This window comes from Protopterus annectens, chromosome 3.part1, assembly GCF_019279795.1.
Source record: "Protopterus annectens isolate FY-2018-M chromosome 3.part1, PAN1.0, whole genome shotgun sequence".
NCBI lineage: Eukaryota > Metazoa > Chordata > Ceratodontiformes > Protopteridae > Protopterus > Protopterus annectens.
Window position 1 is genome coordinate 1,319,163,050 of NC_056732.1, and position 27,118 is coordinate 1,319,190,167.

General features: G+C 40.0%; 1 protein-coding gene across 1 annotated transcript in view; it reads right to left on the bottom strand.

Annotated features, from left to right (window-relative positions):
* The window catches only part of PIEZO2 (piezo type mechanosensitive ion channel component 2), a gene marked incomplete in the record, with an annotated part of 2,710,318 nt that overhangs the window by 1,558,877 nt on the left and 1,124,323 nt on the right, over positions 1 to 27,118 (bottom strand). The window contains 1 exon segment of the mRNA XM_044067359.1: positions 13,847 to 13,889. Coding sequence (XP_043923294.1) covers positions 13,847 to 13,889 — 43 coding nt within the window.

Here is a 27,118-nt window from a genome sequence, read left to right on the forward strand (position 1 = left end):
CCTAATTAGCTTGACAATTCTGCCACTTGGTAACATCTGTTTGATGGAAATCCTACATTGAGAAATACACTCTTAACCTTTTACTTGACATTAATGCCTTACCCAAGCTAATCAGCAATTAAACTAGCTTCAGTTAATTAATCTTAGCAAGGCTCCTGACTGGCTGGTGAGCTTGTCATTAACATATCAGAAATTAAATACAATACTAACAGTTTGTTTATTGTCCATGCACAGCTCAGTCCACTCTTGCTTAAAATGTTACTTAAACAAAAATAAATAATGCAAAATGGGTGCTATTATTACTCAAACTGATAAATGCAGTAAAACATTTAAAGAAAGAAAATAAGAGAACATATTTTTTTTAAAGATGGAGGTCATGGAGACAGACTGAAAAATATTTCTGTGTAACTGGCAAACATTATTTTATGAATCATGTAAACAAGAAATTATATTATACAATCACAAAAAATGTGTATTTTGAACAGCTTAGCTTGCCCAGGTTTGATGGACAAGCTGTATTATATGCAGCGTTCACTTTCAACACACTGGGCAACAGGCACAAAGGAACTGGCTAGTGCAGATTTATAGTCTGATGTTATTCTCTAGTCTAGTAAGCGATATGTGGTCTTCTAGCACACCACAGAAAAGTGTTATCACCATGTGTGCATCACGTCTCCCTGAAGTACTAAATGGCATAGACTGCACATGAGTATCAATGCAGGTCCCACCTGGTCCACAGTCACAAAGGTTTGGGATCAGGAAGAGCTACCATTCCATGAACTGCCATGTAGTGCATGGCTGGCCATAGCCCATTTGGACAAATTTAGCCCAATAAGGCCCCGCTCCATTAGGGGGTCCCACCCTAGGTTATGACAGGGTCATTATGCCTTACACTGCTAAGACACTTGCCTGAGGGAAACTACATCAAAGTGCATGGTATTTTCTAGTGGCAGTCTTACTCCGGTGGGAGGAGTTACAAGTGTTGTTAGGGGAGCAAACCTTCTGTCATGCATAGTACAATCACCTAATCCAGTATTATTATTAACCAGTGCTTCATGCCACTTGTATGGCTCACAGTCCTAAAGAAGGCAGTTGCTGCTGCTGAGTGCCCAGTAGGGTTTTCAACCCCATACTGTTCAAATTAACCAGTGTACTGTTCTCTTTACTGCGTCAGTTTCAGCCAGTATAGAAATAAATACTAGTAAGCATAAAAAAATAACAGATATTGTGATGTTAGGTAACGTCTGATCTTTTCACAGAATGTTACCAGTTCCACAGTATGGTAGAGAAATGCTTGCTGCAGTTACAGTCACGAGAAAAATAATCCCAGAGAAATGAAACATAAGGTTTGTTTGCTTAGTGGTAGGTGGCAGTGGTGGACAGAAAGTGATTCACTTGTCTGAAAATAGAAAAACAATAACAGAATAAATGTAGTACAGGCGTATCACAGTTTCATTGTTGACACATACAAAATGGTGTGTGTTGGGGAGGGAAGCAGAAACTTACAGTAAAAAAAAAAATGGTTGGACTGGAGTGAGGAGGTGTTTTGGGGAAATGTATTATTGAATGCTAGACAAACTGATTGTTTTCATGTTTTCCCTATAGTCAAATGCATTTCATTAAGGTATGCCAATTTCTTTCTACCTTCCAATACATTGTGCTTAGTAACCACTCTAAATTATTTCTGCATGTATTCTGTACTGTTGCTGCTGTGACCTGGGATATGGTTGAAAAAGATCTGCTAATATTAGTCCATATACCCACTTACCCACTTTAGCAAATAATTAAATAAATAAAAACAAACCTCCAGAAATAGTTATAAATGGGTGAGATGGTAGTAATGTTATTTCTAAGCAGAGGCCTAAATTGTATTACTTTTATTGTTCAGCATTCTGAGGGGGGTCATTCAACAGTTTTATGTGGTTTTATATAAACTCACTGACTGTAATGAGGTCCGAGAATTAACTGTGTAAAGAACTCCAACCATTCAGAGCAAAAGCAAGAGATGGTTGGAAGCTCACAAAGGAATATTGGGTTAATAATGAGAATAGAATACATAATGGAATTTTGAAATTTTTCATCTTCATTTTGGGCCCTCAGTCTTCTAACAGCCCCACTGGCTCATTTGCCCAGTACTTCCTGGTATCTGGGACACTGGGTGTGCGAGGTGCATGCCAATTACTGTGATGTGTCTGAAGACTTTACCAGGCTGCATATTTCAAAATGAACTTGGAGTTGTCTGTAGTACCAACAAAAATGCTTGAACATGTACAGTACCAATCTTGCAAAAGTAGTTTGATTTATTATTTAATGTTTGTTAACCACATATGAGTACTAATCCGCGTAAACCATATTTAGGCTCAGCACAGCAGTAAATTACCAAAAAAAAAACTTTAATGAACACAATCATATGTTGACATCATACAGGAATTGAGGCAGTAAACCATATCATATAGTGCAATCTTTCCGTGGATAAAAATTTACAGTATGTGAAGGAGAGTAAGGCGTGGGTCCGACTAGGGGAAGAAGACAAAGGAATGAGACAGAAAAAAAGGGGAAACAGTATGGGTGGACGAGGGGGAGTATGCAGCTACCTCCAAACCAGGTTAAGGAGATTCAGGCAGAACTGCAACAGTTTGGGAACATGTTTACAGGTAAGTCACGGCTCAAACACTTGATAAAGCACCATGTAGACAGAGGGGCTCAGTGGCCCATCAAATAAGCCCTTTACAGTGTGTGTGAGGGAGTGCATTAAGCAAAGTCTGAAATAGAGAGAGGAACTACAGGAGATGCTTGTATTGAGGGGAGGCATCCAGGAGTCCAAAAGTTTATTTCTGTTTTAACATGCCTTATGACGAAGTAAAAGCTAATAAAAATGCACATTGTGTTAATTTTAATACACGATAGCACACATTCCTGATACCTAATCTGAAATAGTCTTAGCTTGAAGAAACCAGCAAGTGAAGGGAGAGGTAGGGTTGTAGATGGGCAAGTTGCACCTGAGGGTCCCCACCAAAATGGTCCAGTTTGGACCCTATAGTTGCTAAGGCCAGTCCTGATATAGTGTGGGACACACAAATGACCAGAACCACTAGCTATGCTGCACAGAGCTTGTAAAGAGTGTATAATTCACATAGCTGTCATACATCCCAACTATACTGCCATGTCCTATATACTGAAATTCTACATGGTCATCTAGTTGGTAAATGCAAGTTATGTGACTAAGTGAAACTATATGGATCCATACCTATTGCCTGTATTTGTGGTATCCCTCCACACATGGTCATATTTTATTTCAGAAGACACTGGATACTTACTGGGCCCCTGCTTTATGCCACCCATAGAGAAACAGCAGAATATGGCTGAACTGCAGGATAACACCAAGCATGCATGTTCATGTAGCATCACAGAGTGTGTGTCTGATCTGCCCAAAATCTGCTTGGTCTATCTTAATATGCCTGGTGGAGGCACTTGATTGGAATGCAGGTACAGCATGTAGGACGTTCCTACTTTTAATACATGCTCCATAATAATGTGATGAGGAGAAAGGCAGCCTAGCTTCAGGATGTTGGTATTGTTAGACCAGGCACATACAAACTGCCAGCAGGAAAGGTGCTGCAACACCACTGTCTGATGAGAGTGTGGTGAAACAGATTCAAATAAAAATTGCAAAACCACCTGCAGACAGTAATGGTGCAGTATACAGCACTGCATGTGAAGTAGCGACATGTATTTCAGATGAATAGGTTCTGATGAGTACGCAGTGGAAGTGTGGTGTAACATGGATCAAATGATGCAAGCAGTGCAAATATCAGGCTATGCTGATCAGTGCATGGCTGCGCTACATAGTACATCAGACGTTCCCACACTTATCACACAGGAGGGAGGCTAGAGTAGGTGACAGTCATCCTCATCATCATGTTAACAGGTGCTTAAGGAAAGAGTAGCACATCTGTCTACACACAGTTGAGGCTTCTGAGACAGGGGGTCTTGAGATACTGATTATTTTGTGTCATACACTATTTCTGCCTGTGAAAGGGTGGGGGTTGCCACTATGTGGTCAAGGCCAGATACAGAGGTGGGTATAGTGTGGTGAAGAGCATTCTATGGACATTTCTGCTATACAAAATGTCCTCCTTTGATGCTTTTGAGGTACGACTATGTGACTGTGACCCTTAGCCACTGTACTGGCTAGTTGTATGAGGAATTATTTTCCCCATCAGAGATGGTGTGTTACTGTGGGACTGTAACTTGGAAGAGATCCACACAGGAGGTGTCCTGTCAATGGAGGGTGACAGCTTTGGTGATGAGGGGTAACAGACCATGGGGCATATCCATATGAAGATTTGAACAGTGTTTTCCTCATAGTCTCCTCTTCATGCAACCCCCATATGTACCTTCTTCTGATCTTGGACAACAATGCCAGTTAGGGTGGTGATGGTGATAGTGGTGATTGTCTGCATGGAGGTAAGATTGGAAGCACTGAATTCCATCCAAACTACAGGATAAATATTCTATGTATGTGTAAAATGCATATGTTGGCTATGTGCATCTTCTTTCTTACTATATTGTGCATACTTATTTTGCAGAGAGGAACAGATCCAAGGCAGTGAAACCCGCTACAGACTCAGGAGACAAACTGCTCAGCCTAAACTCAATAGTGGTGAAGAGGACCCTACAGCAGGTGAACCCTAGTAAGGCTGCAGGACCAGACTACATCATGGGAAAGGTGTTAAAGGACTGTGCTGAACAGCTAAGCACTGTACTAACGGATATATTTAACATCTCCTTCAGTCAAGCGAACGTACCCAAATGCTTCCAAAACAAAAATATTATTCCACTGCCAAACAAATCATCTCCCTCAAGCTTCAAAGACCACAGACCAGTAGCCCCACATCCACCATTATGAAAAGCTTTGAAAGTTTAGTCAAAAAACACCTGACAGCAAGCCTTCCAGTGGCACTAGATCCACTCCAGTTTGCATATCATGCCAATCGCTCCATGAAGGATGCCATTTCAGTTGCACTGCATCTCTCATTGGCACACCTTGAGAACAAGTACAGCTGTGTTAGAATGCCATTTATTGACTCCAGTTCATCATCCCATAACAGCTAATCGAAAAACTTGTTCATCTAGATATTAATGCCCATATGTGCAACTGGATCCCTGACTTTTTGATTGAAAGATCTCAAAGGCTACGTGTGGGCAATAACTCTTCAAAAAGTATTACAATCAACACAGAGGTATCTCAAGGCTGTGTATTGAGTCCACTACTGTTTACTGTACTAACCCATGACTGTAAATCTAGATTCAACACCAACCGCATCATCACACTTGCAGACGACACTACAGTCGTGGGCCTCATCAGTAAAGGAGATGAAAAAGACTGTAGGGAGGAAGTGAGCTCATCGATTAACTGGTGTGCCACGTGCAGCCTCAACCTTAATGTCAACAAAACCAAGGAGATCATAATGGACTTCAGGAAAACACAACCCGCTCATTCTCCTCTCATGATTAATGGCAAGATGGTGGAAAGAGTAAAGAGCACAAAATTCCTGGGGGCTCACATTGTGGAGGATCTATCTTATAGGTTCATAGGGTAGTACTAGGCTAGCTGCCCTTGCGAGCCATTTTAAGCCTAGCCAGTTATCCCCTGTGAGATTCAAACCCTGTACCTTGTGTTTGTAAGGCAAACACCTTAACCATTAGGCCACCCTCCCAACCCCCAATAAACACCAGTCATATAGTAAGGAAGGCTCATCAATGTCTGCATTTCCTGAGGAGACTGAGGAAAGTGAGCCTATCACCCCCTATCATCTTCTACAAGGGTAGCATATAAAGTATCCTAACATGTAACATTTAAGTGTGGTACGGGAGCTGCTCAGTTTCAGACCAAAAGCCCTACAAAGGATAGTGAAAGTGGCAGAGAAGATAACGGTCTCCATACCTCCAGCACTACAGGAGTTATACACAGCATGTTGCCACAACAGAGGTACAAAAATAATCAGGGATCCTACACACCCTGCTTATGAACTGTTCACATGCTTGTCATCCAGTAGACGATATCCCAGCATGCACTGTAAAAAGTCCAGGTTCAGAAACAGCTTCTTTCAGACGGTGAGACTTTTGAACTCTGGCAATAATCTCAGGGAAGGCAGACACTGACAAGATATGGGACAGCCAACTCTTTTGGTGCAAATAAATCAGAGACAGTTCAGATTCTAAACATAAACAATACATAGATGGTAATGAATGTGCAATATTATACTTACTAGATCCTCTTATTCATGTGAGAATCACACAGTGCAATAGGAACTTGTGCAATAAGAAATCATTCAGCTGCTAGAAATTATAGCTAAGGTAAACTGTGGTAATATGTAGCAAAATAACCTGTCCAATGTGAAATGATGAATATATGTCCATTGCATGTGTTATTGTATGTATGTATGTATATGTCTTCCTAATTCAAGACTGATGCATGCAGTTTTGTTTAGATTGCACTTGTGTAGGCTGAATGACAACAAACTTTACTTTGACTGATACTTTAGTTATTACAGTTGCACTAATTTAACTGCTTGTCTTTGCTGTTTCATATGGGTCATGGCTGAAAAGGGTCTTTGAACAAGTTCACTTACTCGGTTCACAAATGTAATAAAAAATAATTAAATAAACAGAGAAACAAACAAAAAATGATTCTAAGAATATGTGGAGCCATTTACTTCAGTCTGTCTATCTCTCCATAGATACCATCCAATTATGTTACTACTTCTACATATACAAAGTGTTATTTGGAGTGTAGAAATATTCAGGCAATTGTTTCTGTGCTGATAAGCAAACAAATCCCCACTCCTCTGCAAGAATACATAGTCCTCAAGCCCTCACACTCACTCATTTTTTTACTGTAGCCTCACTTACTTTGTTTTTGGACTGATTCATTTGTCTCAGAATTTCACTTACTTGGATCTTGCATCACATACCTTCCTGTCTAGTCTTTGCCAGGAACACTGACCTGTCTGAGTTAGGGACAAGTTATGTATTTGAGGTAAACATCTTAGCTAAAAGAGAGCAATAATACAGTGATCCAGTCTATTTAAGATTTGGTCTTAAACTCATCCCAATATAGCAAACTGATTTTATCTAACAGTCGTTGCCAATTTATTGATGACTAATAGAGGAGATCAGGCAGTAACAGGCTAAGTACCACAAGCAATATTTTTATAGGTTTGCAGTTAAATGTCTATTGTATGAGCACTTAAAACACTTTTGAGTAGGTCATCACAGCTGTGGATGACTCCACTAGCTTTTCTTAAGGCACTTCTGGGTAGGTCCAAATGTGTTTTTGGACAAATCTTTGCTCAAAATAATGTGATGGTGGAAGCTGCTACTGCTCTTAATGTCGACTCACACCATGAGTCAAAGACAAGCTTTAATGTCTGCTGTGAGCTGGGTTCATACTTTATTTTCTGTCTCATTTCTGCGCAGCACTTTGATTAAACATGCAGTATTAATGTGATATCTAATCTACTCTTGTTTGTAAAGCAGTTCTGCACTGTCCCCTAAAAAGCTTCTTTTGCATGAACTCAGTGAGGAAACCTACTACACCCATTAATCAATCAGTCCATCAGGCAGTCGATCAATCATTCAGTCAAACAATGATGTGTGTTTGCATGATACATCACACTGACCTTTCAGAACAATGTTCTCTGTCCCTTCATTGTAGCATCAAATGTATCTCATTCAGATGTGGGCATGTATGCCTGTCCTGGACAGTCATCTGTTGTGCCCTGTCTTAACAGACAGAGTATGTTCATTTAACTGGACTTTCGAGCAGTCACCCTTGCATTCCTGGCTGGTATATTTTTTAATATTACAGCTCTGTTTATCTACTGCTGAGAAATCAAGGATTGCAGCATTTCCATACCTGGTTTGTTTCTTTTTTTTTTCATAACTATGACATGTGCACCATGACTGGGTTTCTCCATTACTGCTGGCTGTTTTTTTTTCTTGTGCAGGTGCTGCCTTTCTGGATGGATGCTCCATACCAGCTGCACATCTTCAATACCTCATATCTAGGCAGACTGTCACTCCTGTTTTATTATCTACTACTTTGTTACATTCCTCACTGTCATGTTGTGTCCTGTTTGTGATGTACAGTTCTGGCATTGTTTCAAAGTGCTATAAGGCAACAGATGCATCTATTACCACATTGCTGAGTGTGCTGTAGCTTTGGCACTGGGCAGCCTTGCTACCAGACTGCAGAGTGCACTTTAGAATTGGCACTGGGCAGCCTTGCTACTAGACTGCAGAGTGCACTGCAACATCGGCACAGGGCAGCCTTGCTACCACACTGCAGAGTGCACTGTAGCACTGGCACTGGGTAACTACAGTGCCACATTGCAGAACGTACTTTGAGCTGATTGTTGTATATTTTAGCTTGTTATCTGGGTCTGTCGTCCTGCTCACCATTTTGCAGACCCACAATACTGAGTGGTTAGATAATCACCTAGCCTCTCCACACTCAGTTGTACATGCTGTCATGCTGTTTAGCTAAAACATACATATACCGTTTTGCTTGTTGTTGCTTCACTCGTCACTCCAGCTTCACTGCGTGCGGTTTATGTGATTAACCCACCTTTTGCACTACATATTTGTTCAGTAGAATATTGTTTGTGTATGGGTAACTACCAAACTAACTGATCCAGTGGCATAAAGCCCACTTACCAAATGTTTACATGAATTTCAAACCATCTATCATTGTCTGGGACATATTTGTACTTTACAACTCTACTGACAAGAGATAAAAGAGTATCACTTTCACATCTATGGAGTAGTGGTGCATTGTCACCTCACAGCAAGAGGTTCTCTGGTTCGATTCTCAGGTAGGGTGCCTTCTGTGCAGAGTCTACATGTCCTCCTTGTGTTCATCTGGGTTTCCACCGGGTGCTCGGGTTTCCTCCCACGTTATAAAGACATACATCTGGAGCATTTCTCCCCAGGCCTCCACTGAAAATTGGCTTCATTTCAAGTCAGACTTTCTCGGTAAACAAATGTTAAATAAATCAGGTCTAGTTATCCTAAAGAGATGTACTCTGTTGATAACATGGTGATAAAAAAAAAAAGATTTATCAAAATAGTTGCGTATAAATGTATTTCAGTTTGTTTTTTGGCTCACATGGTCAAGATATTTGACTTCCTATATGAAAATGGTAAAAGAAATAAAGGCATATATTATTATGTCATTGATAGATACAAAGCAACAACCCAGCCATTGGGGATGCACAAGCCAATGCATTTCTTTGCGCCGGTCCCAAGCCCGAATAAATGGGGAGGGTTGCGTCAGGAAGTGCATCCAGCATAAAACTTTGCCAAATAATTCATGCGGACACCAGTAAATATTTACATACTGGATCGGTCGAGGCCCGGGTTAACAACGACAGCCACCAGTACTGTTAGCCAACAGGGTGCTGGCGGAAATTGGGCTACTGTTGGCCGAAGCAGGAGAAGAGGCGGAAAGCATGGCCAAAGGCAGGAAGAGAGGAGAAAGGTTAGGACTGTGGTAGTGAGGGTCAGAACTTTCAATGTTGGCAGTATGACTGGTATAAGGAGAGAGCTAGCCGATATGATGGACAGAAGGAAGGTTGGTATATTGTGTGTGCAAGAGAACCAGATGGAAGGGGAGTAAAGCTAGGTGTATCGGAAGTGGGTTCAAATTGTTTTATCATGGTGTGGATGGGAGGAGAAATGGCATGGGAGTTATCCTGAAGGAACAGCATGCTAAGAGTGTTTTGGAGGTGAAAAGAATGTCAGATGAATACGTATTTTAACAAGAGGGAGGAGCATAGGGTGACATACAAGACTGGAGGAAGATGCACACAGGTGTATTACATCTTATGTAGGTGGGCCAGTTTGAAGGAGATTGGAAACTGTAAAGTGGTGACCGGGGAAAGTGTAGTTAGGCAGCATAGGATGATAGTTTGTAGGATGACGGTGATCAAGAAGAGGAGGAGGAGTGTGAGGGCAGCACCAAGGATCAAATGGTGGAAATTGAAAAAGGGTAATTGTGAGGTGGAGTTCGGGGATGAGTTAAGACAGGCACTGGGTGGCAGTGAAGAGTTACCAAATAGCTGGGTAACTACAGCAGAGCTAGTAAGGGAGACGGCTAGAAAGGTGCTTGGTATGACATCTGGACAGAGGAAGGATGACAAGGAGACATGGTGGTGGAATGAGGAAGTACAGGAGAGTATACAGAGAAAGAGGTTGACAAAGAAGAAGTGGGATTGCCAGAGAGATGAAGAAAGTAGACAGGAGTATAAGGAGATGAGGTGCATGGCAAAGAGAGAGGTGGTGAAGGCTAAGGATAAGGCGTATGAAGAGTTGTATGAAAGGTTGGACACTAAGGAGGAAGAAAAGGACCTGTACCAATTGGCTAGACAGAGGGACTGAGCTAGGAAAGATGTGCAGCAGGTAAAGGTGATAAAGGATAATGAGGGAAACATACTCACAAGCGAGGAGAGTGTGTTGAGGAGATGGAAAGAGTACTTTGAGTGGTTGATGAATGAAGAGCATGAGAGGGAGAGAAGGTTGGATGATGTAGAGATAGTGAATCATGAAGTGCAATGGATTACCAAGGAGGAAGTAAGGATAGCTATGAAGAGGATGAAGAATGGAAAGGCTGTTGGTCCAGATGACATACCTGTGGAAGCATGGAGGTGTTTATGTGAAATGGCAGTGGAGTTTTTAAGCAGATTCTTTAATAAAATCTTGGAAAGTGAGACGATGCCTGAGGATTGGAGAAAAAGTGTTTTAGTACCAATTTTTAAGAATAAGGGTGATGTGCAGAGCTGTGGTAACTACAGAGGGATTAAAGTGATCAGTCACAGCATGAATCTATGGGAAAGAGTAGTGGAAGCTAGGTTAAGAAGGGAGGTGATGATTAGTGATCAGCAGTATGGTTTCATGCTGGGAAAGAGCACTACAGATGCGATGTTTGATCTGAGAGTGTTGATGGAGAAGTACAGTGAAGGTCAGAAGGAGTTGCATTGTGTTTTTGTAGACTTAGAGAAAGCATATGACATGATGCCTAGAGAGGAGTTGTGGTATTGTATGAGGAAGTCTGGAGTGTCAGAGAAGTATGTAAGAGTGGTATAGGATAGTGTGACAGCGGTGAGGTCTGCGGTGGGAGTGATGGATGTGTTTAAGGTGGAGGTGGGATTACATCAAGGATCAGCTCTGAGCCCTTTCTTGTTTGCAATGGTGATGAACAGGTTGACAAATGAGATCAGACAGGAGTCCCCGTGGACTATGATGTTTGCAGATGAACAGGTGAAAACAGCCCTTTTAAAAGCCAAAAGCACAGCGTCAATGGGGACAGATGGTGTCCCAGTCTGCATCTTGCATGAATTACAGAATGAACCTACCCCCCACCTTAACACACTGTTCAACCTCAGCCTCTCCACAGGCTACATGCCCATAGAATGGCGCACAACAACGGTTATTCCGCTCCACAAAGGAAGGGCCACAACTGACCCTGGTAACTATCGCCTCATAAGCCTGACTAGCCTGGTCTGCAAGGCTATGGAGTGCATCACCATGGAACTCATTAACAAAGATATTGGGAACCTCCAAACACTTAGCCCGACCCAGTTCTGCTTTGTTAATGGCAAATAATGCCTACTAAACCTGGTTGACTTCTTCGAGGCAGTCACCAAGGCCATAGATGAGGGGAAGGTAGATCACACAGCCTACCTTGACCTCGTCAAGGCTTTTGACACCATTCCTCACTCAGGAATTATAGAAAAACTCACCAGCCTGAACATAAACCCCTACATGGTTGCCAAATGGCTTACAGACAGAACTCATACGGTAAGAATAGCGGGCTCCAGGTCCAACTCTAAACCAGTCACAAGTGGTGTCCCACAAGACTCAGTCAGGCAAACACAGGAGGACTATGGCTAACCAAGTTTGCCGATGACTGCAAACTGGGAGCCATAATTGACTCTCTGGCTGACACAGACATTCTCCAAAAGGGCCTTACTGAGACGGGCACCTGGTGTCAAACCCATGGTCTCAAGCTAAATGCCAAAAAATACATAGTCATCCCATCTGGGAAAAACAAAACACCCATGAATTACCACATAGGTGGCAGCCCCCTTAATACAGAAGAGGTAATAACAGATCTGGGGACCCAGGTAGATAGTAATCTCTCCTTTGCCAATCATATTGCCAAAGTAGTTAGGAAATCCTTCTATGTAGCTCATCTAATTAGTAAATAGTTCACATCTAGAAATAAAGAAGTTATAGTGCCCCTCTACTCGTCACTCATCAGACCCATTATAGAGTACAATGGTCCATTTGGGATGCACCTCACAAGACACTTCCAACATCTGGAAAAACCGCAAAACTACCTCACCAAGAGGATTACTGGCCTCAAACATATGTCCTATGCAGCACGACTGGAAAAACTCCAGCTGTACTCAGTCGCATATTGCTTACTCAGAGGTGATCTCTGCCTGACTTACAAAGCTATGTCCAACTCAGAATTGATGGACATGCTCCACCTAAAGAAATCCAAGTCACTGTGAGCCACTCGCTCTGGTGAGCTAAACCTCACCACAACAATAAATAGAACATGCTGGAGGGATAGATTCCTGTCACAGAGAGTCCCCATGCTTTGCAACAAAATTCCTAACTACATTAGGCAGAGCCCCTCACTAACACTCTTCAAGAGAAACCTTGATGGGTGGATGGGTAACAGAAAATACACTCCTGGGATCACTTCATTGGCTCTTCTTGACAGAGGCTCAGTTAATTAATCAATGGGGTGGCGAAAGCTGACACGCTCTGGATAGGTTTATAAATGCCCACGGGCAGATAGCCTAGTACCTACCTATGAACCTATGAACCTATGACATTGTGATCTGCAGTGAGAGTAGGGAACAGGTGGAGGAGATCCTGGAGAGATGTAGATATGCTCTAGAAAGAAGAGGAATGAAGGTCAGCAGGACTAAGACATAATATATGTGTGTGAATGAGACAGAGGATAGAGGAATGGTGAGGATGCAAGGAGTAGAGGTGCTGAAGGTGGATGAGTTTAAATACTTGGGATCAACAGATCAGAGTAATGGTGAATGTGGAAGAGAGGTGAAGAAGAGAGTACAGGCAGGATGGAGTGGGTGGAGAAAAGTGTCAGGAGTGATTTGTGACAGACGAGTACCAGTAAGAGTGAAAGGGAAGGTCTACAAGAGGGTAGTGAGACCAGCTACGTTATATGGGTTGGAGACAAAAAGGGAGGAGTTTGAGCTGGATGTGGCAGAGTTAAAGATGTTAAGATTTGCACTGGGTGTGACAAGGGTGGACAGGATTAGGAATAAGTATATTAGAGGGTCAGCCCAGGTTGGAAGGTTTGGAGACAAAGCCAGAGAGGCAAGATTACATTGGTTTGGACATGTGCTGAGGAGGGATGCTGAGTATATTGGGAAAAAGATGCTAAGGATGAAGTTACCAGGTAACAGGAAAAGAGGAAGGCCTAAGATAAGGTTTATGGATGTGGTGAGAGAGGACATGCAGGTGGATGGTGTGGCAGAGTAAGATGCAGAGGACAGGAAGAATTGGAAACAGATGACCCGCTGTGGTGACCCCTAACGGGTACAGCCGAAAGAAGATGATGATGAGGATAGATGCAAAGTAACGTGAAATAAGTATATGATGCTGGCTTTAACATATGTTCATATACTCCACAACAAAAAACTAATACAAAACTATGCAATATGTATAGAACTCTAACTGAAATGAAACAGTCAAAAGTTAATTTCACTTAAAAGTAAACAAAAGTAAAGGCAATGCTTACCTCTCAAATCCTATTTGCCGAAGTGCCTTTTCCCAAGATGAACCTATTTGGAAAGTAACATAAAAAAAAGAATTATTATCTTCTGAAAGTAGAAACAAAAGCTATTTTCTATTACTTTAATAATATCAATTGAATTACACAAGGCCTGAAATACAATACTCAGCTATGCACTCTTACAAACTATATTACTTAGACATTAGCTTTTGCTTAGCAACCTACCAATAAATAGTTCAAAGCATCGACTTACTGTTTAATTTCTAGAAGTCTCTGGAAAATTAAAAGCTGCTTGCCAACATTCCTTACATTTTAATAATATCCTAATAACGTTTAACCATATTATAACATCACTATTACTGAATACCTTTAACAAAGCCAATCTTTATCTGGGCCTGGTGGACTGAAGGACTTGTGAGTTAGAGCTCTGCTTCATTGTCTGTCACATCTTAAGATCTGAATACTCTGTCAAGTTTTTCTAGTCTTGGAAAAATTTGAGAATTCTAAGCTTGTTGTCTGACTGTCAGGGTCATGCTTATATGTTATTAGATTATGAAGGTAACATTCTGGGGCACACTCACACACAGACACACACAAATACACACACATCTATGGCAACAATATGACTGAAGATTCAGCTCATACAACAGTGTCCTTCAAAAAATTGAAAAAAAAAGCCTGAATAAAAAAGTAAATCAAGCACACCAAAACAAAGCAGAAAACATCAAATAAGCTAAAAAACAGTAAAAATACAGTTTATTTACTTATTTATTCATTCATTGGGAAAGTTTGACTAGGAATTAAAACCCCTTCAGTGGAAACCTGGAGAGAAATGCTCCATGATTACATATTAAAAGTTATCTTTATAAATAAAAATTATTAACATAATTAATGTGTAAAACATCTCATAAAACAAAAATGTGTCTAAGGTTATAACAGAGGCATGTCAAGATACATCAAAGTGAATTTTTACAACATTTTAACAAAGACATTTTTGGAGACAACACTTTATTCTGTAGGAGGGCAAGTCCCCCGAAACACACACACACACACACACACACACACACACACACACACACACACACACACACACACACACACTCCCCACAGCCTCCAAACTTTAATATACCAACTATACAGGTGCACTAACTCAAAGAATAGACAATACTCCTTTACAATGAGAATCACTGATGGAGCTCATAGAAAAATACACCATCCCTCAAGTTGCAAACAAAAAGCACAAAACATCAATATCAAAAAACAACAACCCCAAATTAACAAAACCCATCCAGCAGCAAAGCTTAAACAATACCTCCCCTTACAAATTACAAGAAAAAAACACTTAATTTTGGCATTATTGTTGTTCTCACATACTGCTAATTTGCAAAAAAATCCCTTTACATAAATTAAACATAGAATGACCCTCTGTGCACTGGTACAAACTAATTACAACCATATAAATGCACAGAGCTGAGGTTTAAGACCAGAAAATGGAAACTGTTAGGCACCTTCATGAACATCTGTCCTGCCCTACACTTTAACATTTTTATTCATATGTTACTCAGATAAAGTGAACCTTTCATGCAAAGAAAAAAAAAATCATATATCAGGCTTTTCATGTGCAAACCCCCCCCCTCCATCTACCTACAGAGGAAGAAATTCATTAACAGTCTAAATAAAGATATTTGCTGTCAGAAATGAGCAAGGCTACTGGTTTTCAGAGTACTGCAGTAATACTTTGAAAAAAAATCACAGAATCAGGTTTGAAAAGACGAATATGATTTTCTACACTGGAAAATGGAACAGACTAACACCAATTACACCTTTACAGTTGCTATAAAATTTAAAAATCTCAGTGTAAGTCTTTGGATGTACTACATGTACCCAAGTCCCAGGCACTTGACAACCACTATCTCACAGCCAGCAACTTGGCTGTCTTGTAGCTCTCATTACTGTCTGCTCGCTCACCCAGCCACATGTTTTTTGAAGTGCAGCAGTCATGCAAAGGGAGTGGAGCTGCCATACCTCACCAAAACACAATAGCCAGGTTTGGGCAAGGTATGTCCATCAGCCATTGGGAGGGCATGTGAGTGGGTGTTATTCCAGGTTAGGGTTTCAGGCAGCGATTGTGAAGGACATTTAGGTTTAGGGAGGAGGGGTTTACGTTCATAGGTTCATAGATTAGTACTAAGCTAACTGCCCTTGCAAGCCATTTTAAGCCTAGCCAATTATCCATTGTGAGACTCAAACCCTGCACCTTGTGTTTGTAAGGCAAACTCCTTAACCATTAGGCCACCCTCCCAACTAGATATAGGGAATGGGAAGCAAGTTTAGGGTTAGGCAGTGCTTGGAGACTTTTAGTTTAGGGAGAGGGTAGGGAGTTTTAAGTTTAGGGATTGAGAGTGAGAGTGAAAGTTTATGGTTAGGAAATGATCATGCACTTAGATTCATAGATGCATAGATTATTACTAGGCTAACTGCCCTCCTGGACCATTTTTTAAGCCTAGCCAGTCACCCCCTGTGAGAATCAAACCCTATTGATTAGTACTAGGCTTACTGCCCTTGTGGGCTACTTTAGGCCTAGCCAATTACCTCATGTGAGAATCAAACTCTGAACCTTGCGTTTGTAAGGTAAACACCTTAACCATTATGCCAGCTCCCCCTTTAGGTTTCAGGAGTAGGAAGATAGTTCTAGGATTAGGGAATAGGAGGGAATTTGGGGTTCATGAGTGATAGTGGAACTTAATCAAATAATTTATATTTTGGGAGGGTGGAATAGACTTTTTAGTTTAGAAAGTGATTATGGACTTTAGGCATAGTGAGGGATGTGCTATGTTTCGAGTTAAGGACTAGGTGGGAGGTTAAAGGTTAGAGTTAGGTTTCTGGTAGGGTTATACAGTTAATTAGGGGATGGTAGTGGGAGAAATAGATAATTAATTAGGATCAGATTACTGAGGGTTAAGGCACTTGCCATTTAGAGCAAGAGGCAGTGAGCAAATATGTCACAAGAAACTAGCACACAAGCATTTGTAATAGATCACCTCTACTTTAGATTCCTTCTCACTGCAGACTTATAAAGAATCTAGAAACTACTTTCTACTAAACAGCCACATTTCTACCATCACACATTCTATAGATAGATGGGAAATAGAGAAACAGATTAACAGCTTCAAGTATCGTGGGGGTGGTTGAGAAGAAGGGAAGTCAGACTGAAGAGCTCAAAGCTAGAATTAGAGGTGCTGCGGCCAACTGCCGCAGAGTGTTAGTGGGTAGTGTTTGATATAAGAATGCCAAAGGAGCTGAAGAGTAAGGTGTACAAAACAGTGGTGTGACCAGTACTACAGAAACCTGGGCAGTAAAGGCACAGCAGTTCTACTGGGTGTTGGAGCACTTGGCATTCATGCCAGTGCTTGGCACCCATACACACACACACACACACATATATATATATATATATATATATATATATATATATATATATATATATATACATATACATATTCTCACAGCAATGAAGTTTTTCTGTTTCACTGGCATATGAAAAGCAATACAGCACTGATAAGTTAAGCTAAATGTATATTATAAAAAAGGCCATTTATTATTATATCTAACCTTTCTTTAATTTTTTTCTTTAGTGAATTAATAGTAAGATAATTATAATCTTTATTATTTGCGAATGTTCATTTACTGCATAACAGTAAAAATAGTAATACTAGTCATGTGACATGGGGATACTGGTGGGCATCAATCTATCAGCTTTGTTAGAGTGTAGTAGTAGATTAAAACCAACAAACAAAGGCCTGAGCCAGTAGTACTGATGTATCTCTAGATGTGCTGCTCATTCTCTGAATGAGGCGAGTAGATGACAAAAGTAATGAGAAAGAGGAAAACCCTGTGAGTAAGTTAATCGTAGACATTTCTTTTGTAAGCATGTACCCTCGGTGGCTGTCTCTAAACAAACTGAAAGTAAGTCTGATTCCTCCCAATGAAAGGAATCCTCTCAAAGTCACCGTGGCATGGAAATGAACATCATAAAAACACTTTTACCACTTGTAGAGATTGACAGGTAATTCCTGGACCCCTGAATAAATTCCACTCAGAAAGTAAAAAAATCAAGCAAGGTGTGAATCAAAGCAAAGGATAATGGAAAAAACATGAATAAAACTAAAGATAAAATAAATTAAAATAGATATAAGGCACATATGCAGATATTACTGGTGCCCTGTGGGCTTATACATCTGTACTTCCATCCCATGCTTTTTTTTCATTTATTTTATATGCCCTACTCAATTTCCCTTTCCTCACCCACACACCCCCACACTCTTGCTGGTTATGTCCAGGGTCAACTCCCCTCTTTGGACCATGCCTCCCCTTAGGGGGCATCACCAGTGAGTGCCCTCCCTCAGGACAAACACATCCATCCCTCCCTGCCACTGCATTTGAGCAGCAAATTTAAACTTGGTCAGCTGGGCTGTAGTCAAGACTTTATCCGTCTGCCAAAGAAACAGCCACAACCAAGCCAGCTTTGTCCTAAATCAGCATATTAGCCATCTGACACTGCGTTACTTAAGAAATCCCTGCCCAGACCTCCAAGACTTAGGTAAACAATACATTCTACAATACACTTATAAGTAATAGCATTTACAGAAATACCAAACATCAGAGGAGAAGAATAAGGGATCACCCAGCTGGCAAGCCAATGGTCTTAAGGCAACAAGGCTAAACTGACACATGTTATAACATTCTAGTCATAGGTGACTCCATAATGAACTACACAGATGTTGCACTCACCATGGTGACAGTAAGCAGTTTGTCAGATACCAGGATCCACCATATCATTAGAGCTCACATATGACTTGATCATTATGTATGTGGGAGTGAATGAGGTGAGACATACCTCCTGGGATCAAATGAAGAAAAACATAATGGATAATGGAGCTGTTAGAATATGTGCACAAGGCTGATATGAAATTAGTCTTGAGTGACGTACTATGATCACCAATAATTATACCACAACAGAAACAAAATATAATTGACTTTAGCTATTGGCCTAGTTATTGGTGTCATTCTAGGTGGGATGAATATATATATATATATATATATATATATATATATATATATAAAATCCTATAAAGAGATGATTGACAGCCCTACCTGCTTTGCTAGGGGAAGCTTGCTCCTCTCTCCTCATGGCTTTCATATATTGGCCAAAACTTTTTCCACAACTATAGTGCCTTTTTTTAGGCAAGGTCACTCTTCTCAAACTACCAGCATAATCAAACAGGAATAAAATTAAATGCAAAAGCAGTACATTTAACTACTGTTCAACACCAGAAGTCTTCCTGATGCTTAAAAATACAGATATCAGTATAGTTACTGAAATACAGTCTCAGTGTAGCAGTTTCACGTATCAGTGCTACCACTTGCTCAGACACAGCTCTAAAAATGACTATGTTGTTGGTGGTGGCATGCCCATATAATCAAATCACACCAAGACTATTAAAGCAAGACGATGACCTTGAGCTTCTCTATAGCCTGCTTAACATCAATAAAAATCCATACCACATCACTTTCAACTACTGTACCTTCTCAATGTCATCTGTAGCCCATGAGACATATTTAAACAAACTGGACTCCCTCCCCACTGAAACAAATACTATTCTCCAGGGGAATTTTAACTATCCTTCAATTAACTGGGTGAGCTACATTACCACAAATAAATCTGCAGAATCCTTCTTAGATTTCATAAATACTAGATTATTAGTTCAACTAGATCATGTTCCAACTAGGTGCTCAAAGATATTGGATATAGTCCTGATTAATATAACCCCACTATGCTCTACATCTGTTGATGTTCCATCATTGATTAAACTTGACCACTGCTCAGTTATATTTACTATGAGGGTTAAACCTGAGCTATTATAAAACCTTTCTGTCTTTAGGGATTGTTCAAGGGCAACTCTATTGCCTGACCAAATTTAATCTTCCCCTCCCCTCCTCTAGATGACCCTGTCTCGCACACTGCTACATTCATTCATAGACAGTTTTTTATGGTAATCTAAATGCTTACATTAAGGCATCAGGCATACATACAATGCTAAGGTCAGGAATAAACCCCAGTGGTAGAATCCTGGTATAAACAAACTATATAATAAAAGGAAGAAAGTTACTGTCCATGAGACTAGAGTAAATGCTCCAACCTCTAAAGTGTGTTCAGAAAGTTGAACAGAAAGAAGTTAGAAACAAAATCAAATCCTCCAGTTATATGTACGGACAAAAAATTATCCATTATGTAAAGAAAGGCTTTGTATAATTATCTAAGAGTCATTAAATGTAATACTCAGCACTGCAGTGAGCAACAACACGTCCCCATCTAGAAAGAGGACATAGCCAACATATTACCAACATGTTAACTGATAAATTTAGTTCTAACTTTACATTCCTATATCACTCTGATTTCCCCCACATACTAATTAACACCAATTACCTCAATGTCCTGAGTGCACGCTCCAGTGCCAAGAACACTAGCTTCTCAGGTTCAGACAATGTGCCAGGTTGTATTCTTGTCAGCAATAAGCACATGGATAAACCCATTTAAGCTCATTCTTGCCACTGGATTAACATCTGAACTGTGGAGAACTACAGTAGTCACCCCCACTCCAAAAGTGAGGTCCCACTACAGACCTATAAGCGTCCCCAGTATTACCTATAAGGCAATGGTGAACTTATTAACAAGGATATCTGCAATCTACAGTCCCTTGATCCAGACTAATCTGAGTATATTAAAGGTGGATCCTCCTTCCTAAACTTAGTACAATTCTTTGAACAAGTTACAAAGATAATCAAATTTGTGCACATTGCTTATCTTGACCTGGAAAATGCCTTTGACACAATCCAACAATTCTGACATTACAGACAAGCTAATCAAGATAAATGTAAACCCATATGTACCTTACTGGATAGCAAACTGGTTGACTGACAGAACTTAATCTATTAGTGTAGGGGAACAATTATTAACAAGTGTTATAACTATTGGTGCCTTTTGGATTTGGTTATTGAGACACTTTTCTTTGGTATTAAATTTTCTGATGTCAAGGATGGAGTTAAGGGCCCATGACTTACTAAGTCTGCAGATGACTGTAAACTCATAACTATCATAAACTCTCCAACTGACACCAGATTTTCCAGGACAGTCTAGCACATAGAAATAAATGTTGCCAGCTCCATAGACTTAAGCTAAATGAAAAGAAATGCAGTATTTTGTTTTTTGTCAAATATGGACACTTATGCAGCTGGCACATATTTGATACCTGTTTGGAAACTGATGCACTTATTAGGGATCTGGACACTTTCCTTGAGAGTAAGCTATACTTTAATCACCACGTATCTGTTATCATAATGTAATCCTTTATGTCACAGCGTAACTGGCAATATCTCCTCTGGCAAGCAGACTACATATTCCCTCATAAATATCACTTTCTTCAAACTAAACAGACCACAGTTCCCTCGAACCACTTATGAAAAATCTTTCTGAAAACTTGTACCTGCATCTTGGAACACAACTGTACCATGTTACTACCGTTGATAATCTCTATGAATTTAAGAGAAAGTAAAACTTTAGACTTAGCACAGAAATGCAAATGTAATGGCTTTGGATATGTTGGATAACTTACTATATAAAACTTCCAGAGGCATATTGACTCTTTATTTTGCATCATAACTAAAATAATGCTTCTAAAGACAGGTTTGATGAACTACGTTAACTTTTTATATATAGATTGTTAGTGATCATTATACATTGTGCATATTGTTTGTTTTAACCATGCCCATTACTGTAAATACATTTGTTTTGTTATGTATGTCTCATAGCCTTGGTAATGATTGAAAACGTTGTTTTTCCAGCCTACTCAAATAGTTAACACAAATAAATAAATAAATATATAAAGGAAAATATTTGGGGAAAGGTAACACCAGAGAAATGGAACTAGGAAGAAAACAGTCAGCCACTTTGATGTTGAACACTGTGCATTAACTTGTTCAGTGATTCTGTCTTTCCCTTCTTGTACAAACATTTTACTAGTGAAGCTCAAAGAGTTTAAAGTTTCAGCATCTGGTGTGAAATTTGGATCTGAACTCTGTTTTTCATCATTCACCTACTTTCTGCTTCATATGTATCATATCTTAAGTTAACATCTGTACTGTCATGGAGTTTCTATCTATTCACTCCCTAGAATTAGATTATTTTAAACTTTTACTAAGTTTGTAAGTTCACAGTAATCTGCGGTGGTGCAGCTGTAGCATTGTTGCCTCACAGCAAAAGGTTCTCCCGTTCGATTCTCGGCTGGAGTACAGGGAGTGCCTTCTGTGTGGAGTCTGCATGTTCTCCCCATGGTTGGATGGGCATTCGAAAGACATGCGTAAATGGGCATGCCTTTGTTGAAGGTTGGACGTCGAGCTGGCACCTCGGCATTCGTGAAAATCTACTGCCAATCATTAGCAGAGCGGAGTTCCGCTGTGGCGACCCCTAACCGGGAAAAGCTGAAAGACAAACAACAACTAAGTTCGTAAGTTCATAATTTCTGTTTCAGTTCCATAGATCATCAAGGAACACTCAATACTTCACAGTAGGTTGAATGCAAAAGGTCAGTGTTTGTTGGTTACTTTGCCAGAGGTAATGATTAGCTCTAGACTCTTTTCTTCTGTTTGGATTGTTAACTCTTTGTGAGTACATATCACTAAACTTTTTAATCTAGTCATCCACTTTCTAATCAGCTTGTGATAGTGAGAGCCACAGTGGTAGTAAGCTGACCACACTTCTGTGTCTTCAGAACTGGTCTCCAGCTCATTCTATGAGATCCCCTAGAGTTCCCAGTCTGGTTGAAGATGCACTATCTCCAAAGTGACTTGGATCTTATCTAAGACTTCTTACTCAGTGGGATATGCTTGATACACCTCCTGCAGGAAGTGACCAGGAGTCATCCTCATTAGGTAATCAAACCATCTCAAGTATCTCCAGAGGACCCATGGTTCTACTCTAAAATCCTCTTTGATTGCCAAGCTCCTCAATCTGTGATGGAGAGTAAGCCCAGAAACACTGCAGAGGAACCTTATTCCTATGACACATATCTGTGATGCCATCCTTTCAATCACTAACCAAAGCTCATGACCATATAAGGAAGTAGACTGACTGGTAAACTGAAAGCCCAACTTCCACTTCAGCACTGTGGTTAGGTATAATGCCTCTCCTTCAGGATGAACAATGCAGATTCTCTTATGGTTGTGGAATGACTGATAAACTCATTGTCCCTCCTTGGATATTCAAAGAGATTTAGGAGTCTGACAATTTTTCCATTTTTTACATGAGTTATGTGAACGCGGAGAAGATATATATATCTATGTTTATTAAAATGCATTGCAGAACATGCTACAACAGTCCAAAACATTAAGGCTTTGAGGTAATTATGAGCTGCTTACTGTACTACTGTCCATGGTTTGATTCAGTCAGCCTCTATTTGCCTTGTGTGTGAATCTTAGCAAGTCACTTAATCAGACAGTGCTTTGGGTCAATTGGAAAAATTAGGCTAGTGATCTCCTGGGCCATGTGCGTAATAACTACCTATGACTCTATCATGTCCATTATTTATTTATTTGTTTATTTTTTATTAATCCACCAGATTATTTCTTTTGTACTATTTTCACGCAGTTAAAATCAAGTCTACCACCTTTCCAAAGTGGGACATAAGCAGGTTTGTGCAAAGCAGTTGACATCACAGTTAAGCTGCATAAGACTACATCATAATAATATACTCTATGAGCTGGACCACAACAAATATTCTGGAAAACTCAGATGATTTTGCTGAAGAAAATAAATTAATTGGGAGAATCTCAATGGAGTTCTAGATGCTCCATGGGAGATTTTAGTGCATTTTTTAAACCCTTTGATCTAAGTATGCAATGTATCATCATTACTACACTGCTGATAAATATTTCAGTGTTATCATTATATTCCAGAACTCTTGTATTCTATTTCAGGAATATGAGCTGCATGCAAATAAACAATCTTGCTTATCTTTACAAGGCATACATCATTATTTATTTATACAGATTTTACAGTGTTATTTCCCACTACCATGTTAAACTGTAGTACACTCTGAATTAAAGCAGCTTAGATGAGCTATAAATACTTAAATCAAGGAGCATATCTCATCTCATTTCATCCCTGGGAATCTTGAGTGGTTTAGATGCCCTGTGGTACATTTTGGAGCATTTTCTAGCTTTTTGAGTATTGTATGTGGTACACCCTGTGACATGAGGTATTGCTAGCTATCCCAGGAGAAGTAGGGCAGTGGATGTACAACATCTATGGTAGCTTACTGGTAAATTGCTTAGGCTATGATGTGCAGGGTCATAGGTTCAAGACCTGCAAGGGCTGTTTAAGCACTCTTCAAGAAAAATATTGATGAGTGGATGGGAAATACACCCCAGGGATCACTTCTGTGGCTCTGCTCAACAGGGACACAGGAAAATAACTTTCTTGTGTGGCATAAGCCAGGGAACCTTGTTGGCTAGGCTTACTAAGATAGCCTAGTACCTACTTATGAACATATGCCAGCACAGCTAGCTGAATTTTGCAAAGAATTATTTGTCATTTGTATATCAAACTGATTTGTACAGATTCTTATGTTGAAAAATGTTTGTGGAGCTCTCTGTTTACTTTCTTGTCTGGTGTTCTGCCAGTCTCTGGTTCTTCATTAACTTTGATTTTTCTCTGGACAACTATCTTTGGAGTCTAACAGGTTACAATGTTGTCTTCTCCCTTTATACTCAATTTGAGTTTTATTCCTCGGAGACGTGGAAATATTACTTCTGACCCAAACCTGTCATCTGTTTTATCACTGGAAATAATGGTGGGTTCTTTTGCAAGGGTATGAGGAGGTTTATGAGGGCCATGAGGTTCTTTATCCCTTGAAGTGGAAAATGTTTTTTTCCAGTAATTAGATTATGTATAAGGGAAGGTATTACTGCCACAAAGTGTATCACTTTGCTAATATATATGCTGTATGGATTGCTTCTCGGTCTGCTAAGTAGCTGTTCTCATCCCTGTGCATGAACACAACCTGTACAACTTTAGAGGCATAGGTACCCTGATTTCCAAGGAGCTGCTCCACAATAAAGGTTGTCATGCTACCAGATTCTAGGGGACCCTAACTCTTTCACATATATTAACACAGGGCATTTTATGAGCTTAGGAGTGATAGAGTAACAAAATGCAGCCTCTACCTATTAGTCAAGCAGTAATTCTGTTACACTTTATCAGTTCTAAGTTATCTGCACTTCTATCAACACTTTAGCCAACAGTGTCTGATCTACGGTGATTGTTGTACTTAGTACAGAACTCTTCTGTGTCCTGTCCTCTGACATTTAGCACATACAATGTTTCTGAATGCTCTCTTTAGTTTAAATACATTGTTCATTTACCTTAGACGTTACAGTCTAATACATATTTTTTTTCATAGCACATTGCTCTTTCAACAAGATTTACAAAGCTTTGTGCATCTTGTGGGTTTTTATACCCACCCATTTTTTAGTAAAATTAGACAGTGCTCACATAAATCTAACAGTTATTGTTGTTTCACTGACAGTCTCTTTACTGTTACTATCTTCTGGATCAGCAATATGGTGACAATTTTCTAAGAGAATTGTAACTTTTTCTGCTTTTCTTTTACAATAAGTCTTGTAATGAAAATTAATTGCTTCAGTTTCAGTAGTGACCTCCAACTGTGCAAGTAGGCCCTTACAGTCTATGGTTTTCATATCTGTAAAGGTACTGAGTGGCTATCTGGTAAATTGTGTAGCCACCATGCAAGCTCAACTGGCCAGGCCCTAGCTCACCTGATGTGTATCCACTCAAAAGCCGTTATGTAGGCTTCTAGGTCATCTTCACAGATTACATACCTCAACCTCTTAGACCAAGAAATCTGGACGAAGCCATAAAAAATGGGTGGACAAAGCCCTAAAAATAGGAACAGTTTTTAAATATTGCTCTTACAAACTCAGAAAGTTGATAGAATAAAATGTTTTACATTAGCATGAATTTTCTAATTGGAATGAAGTTTGAAACTCAAATGTGTGTCATTATTTTCTGGATTAAATCCTCAATAATTAGCTACTGATTTGCCAGAAAACCAAAATTTTATGAGGAACAGACAGAAAATATAAAGCAAAAATCTGGGCATTCTGCGAAAATCTGGACAGTTGAGAGGTATGATTACTGGTTTTAGTTGCAGCTTGAGGTGTAGCCATAGACGAGGCTAGCGCAGCCATGCCTTAATCAGTAGAACCTATGACCTGAAGTAGTTGCACCCCAGAAACTATCCTATAGGTCAGTGAGAAGGTGGACCTCTGGTGGGACGATGACTCAAGACTGGTTCTTCTGCTGCAGCTTAAATGGATAAGCCAATTTATCTTTCTTGTGGCAAAGGTATAGCTCTTGATTACTGTGCAGTTTAAGATCACCTGTAGTGTCTCTTAGCATCAAATGCCAACCAAACAAAAGTGAAGAAAAAATTCTTGTCTTTTTTTTGAGAATTATTTCGCCTTTGACACCAATAGGTTTAGAGCTTAACTAGGTTTATAGTACCTGAAGTTAATGCCTGCTATATCTACCAATGTGTAATGTAAACCAGCTGGCATTATGGGGAGTTCTCAAACAACAGCTATATTAATATAATACAACAGTCCAGCTTGGATTTGCCCAAAGGAGTATAAAAAGCTGTAATAGGTTTACAAAAAAGTATTACAGTTTATTCATAAGACAAAGTAAATTGACAAACATCAATAAAAAAGTAAATTCTTGGATCCACAGCTTTTAAGGCTGGCGTCCTCTCCTGCCCAGTTGGTGAATCTGGGAATATTGAGACAATGTTACAATTGCCTCATGTACACAGACAACCCTCTCCTCCTCCCACATACCACAAATACTTGCGAGAGATGCAGCTATTTAGCCAAACTGGAGGCTGAGCTCTCTCAACTCAGGACTGGCAAGACCAGACAGGAGGAGAAGGAAACTACACACACCACAAAACCAGCCTCACATAATGCTACCACACCACTGAATCAAACACATAAACACACAAAGACATACTCGGAGGCTCTGAGTAAAAATTTACCTAAACCGCAGAGGCCTCCAAAGCAGACACCCAAACAACTGCTACCACAAGACACCCCACAAGCAACACATAAACCACAAAATCAGTGTGCAAAGCAGTCACAGCCCTT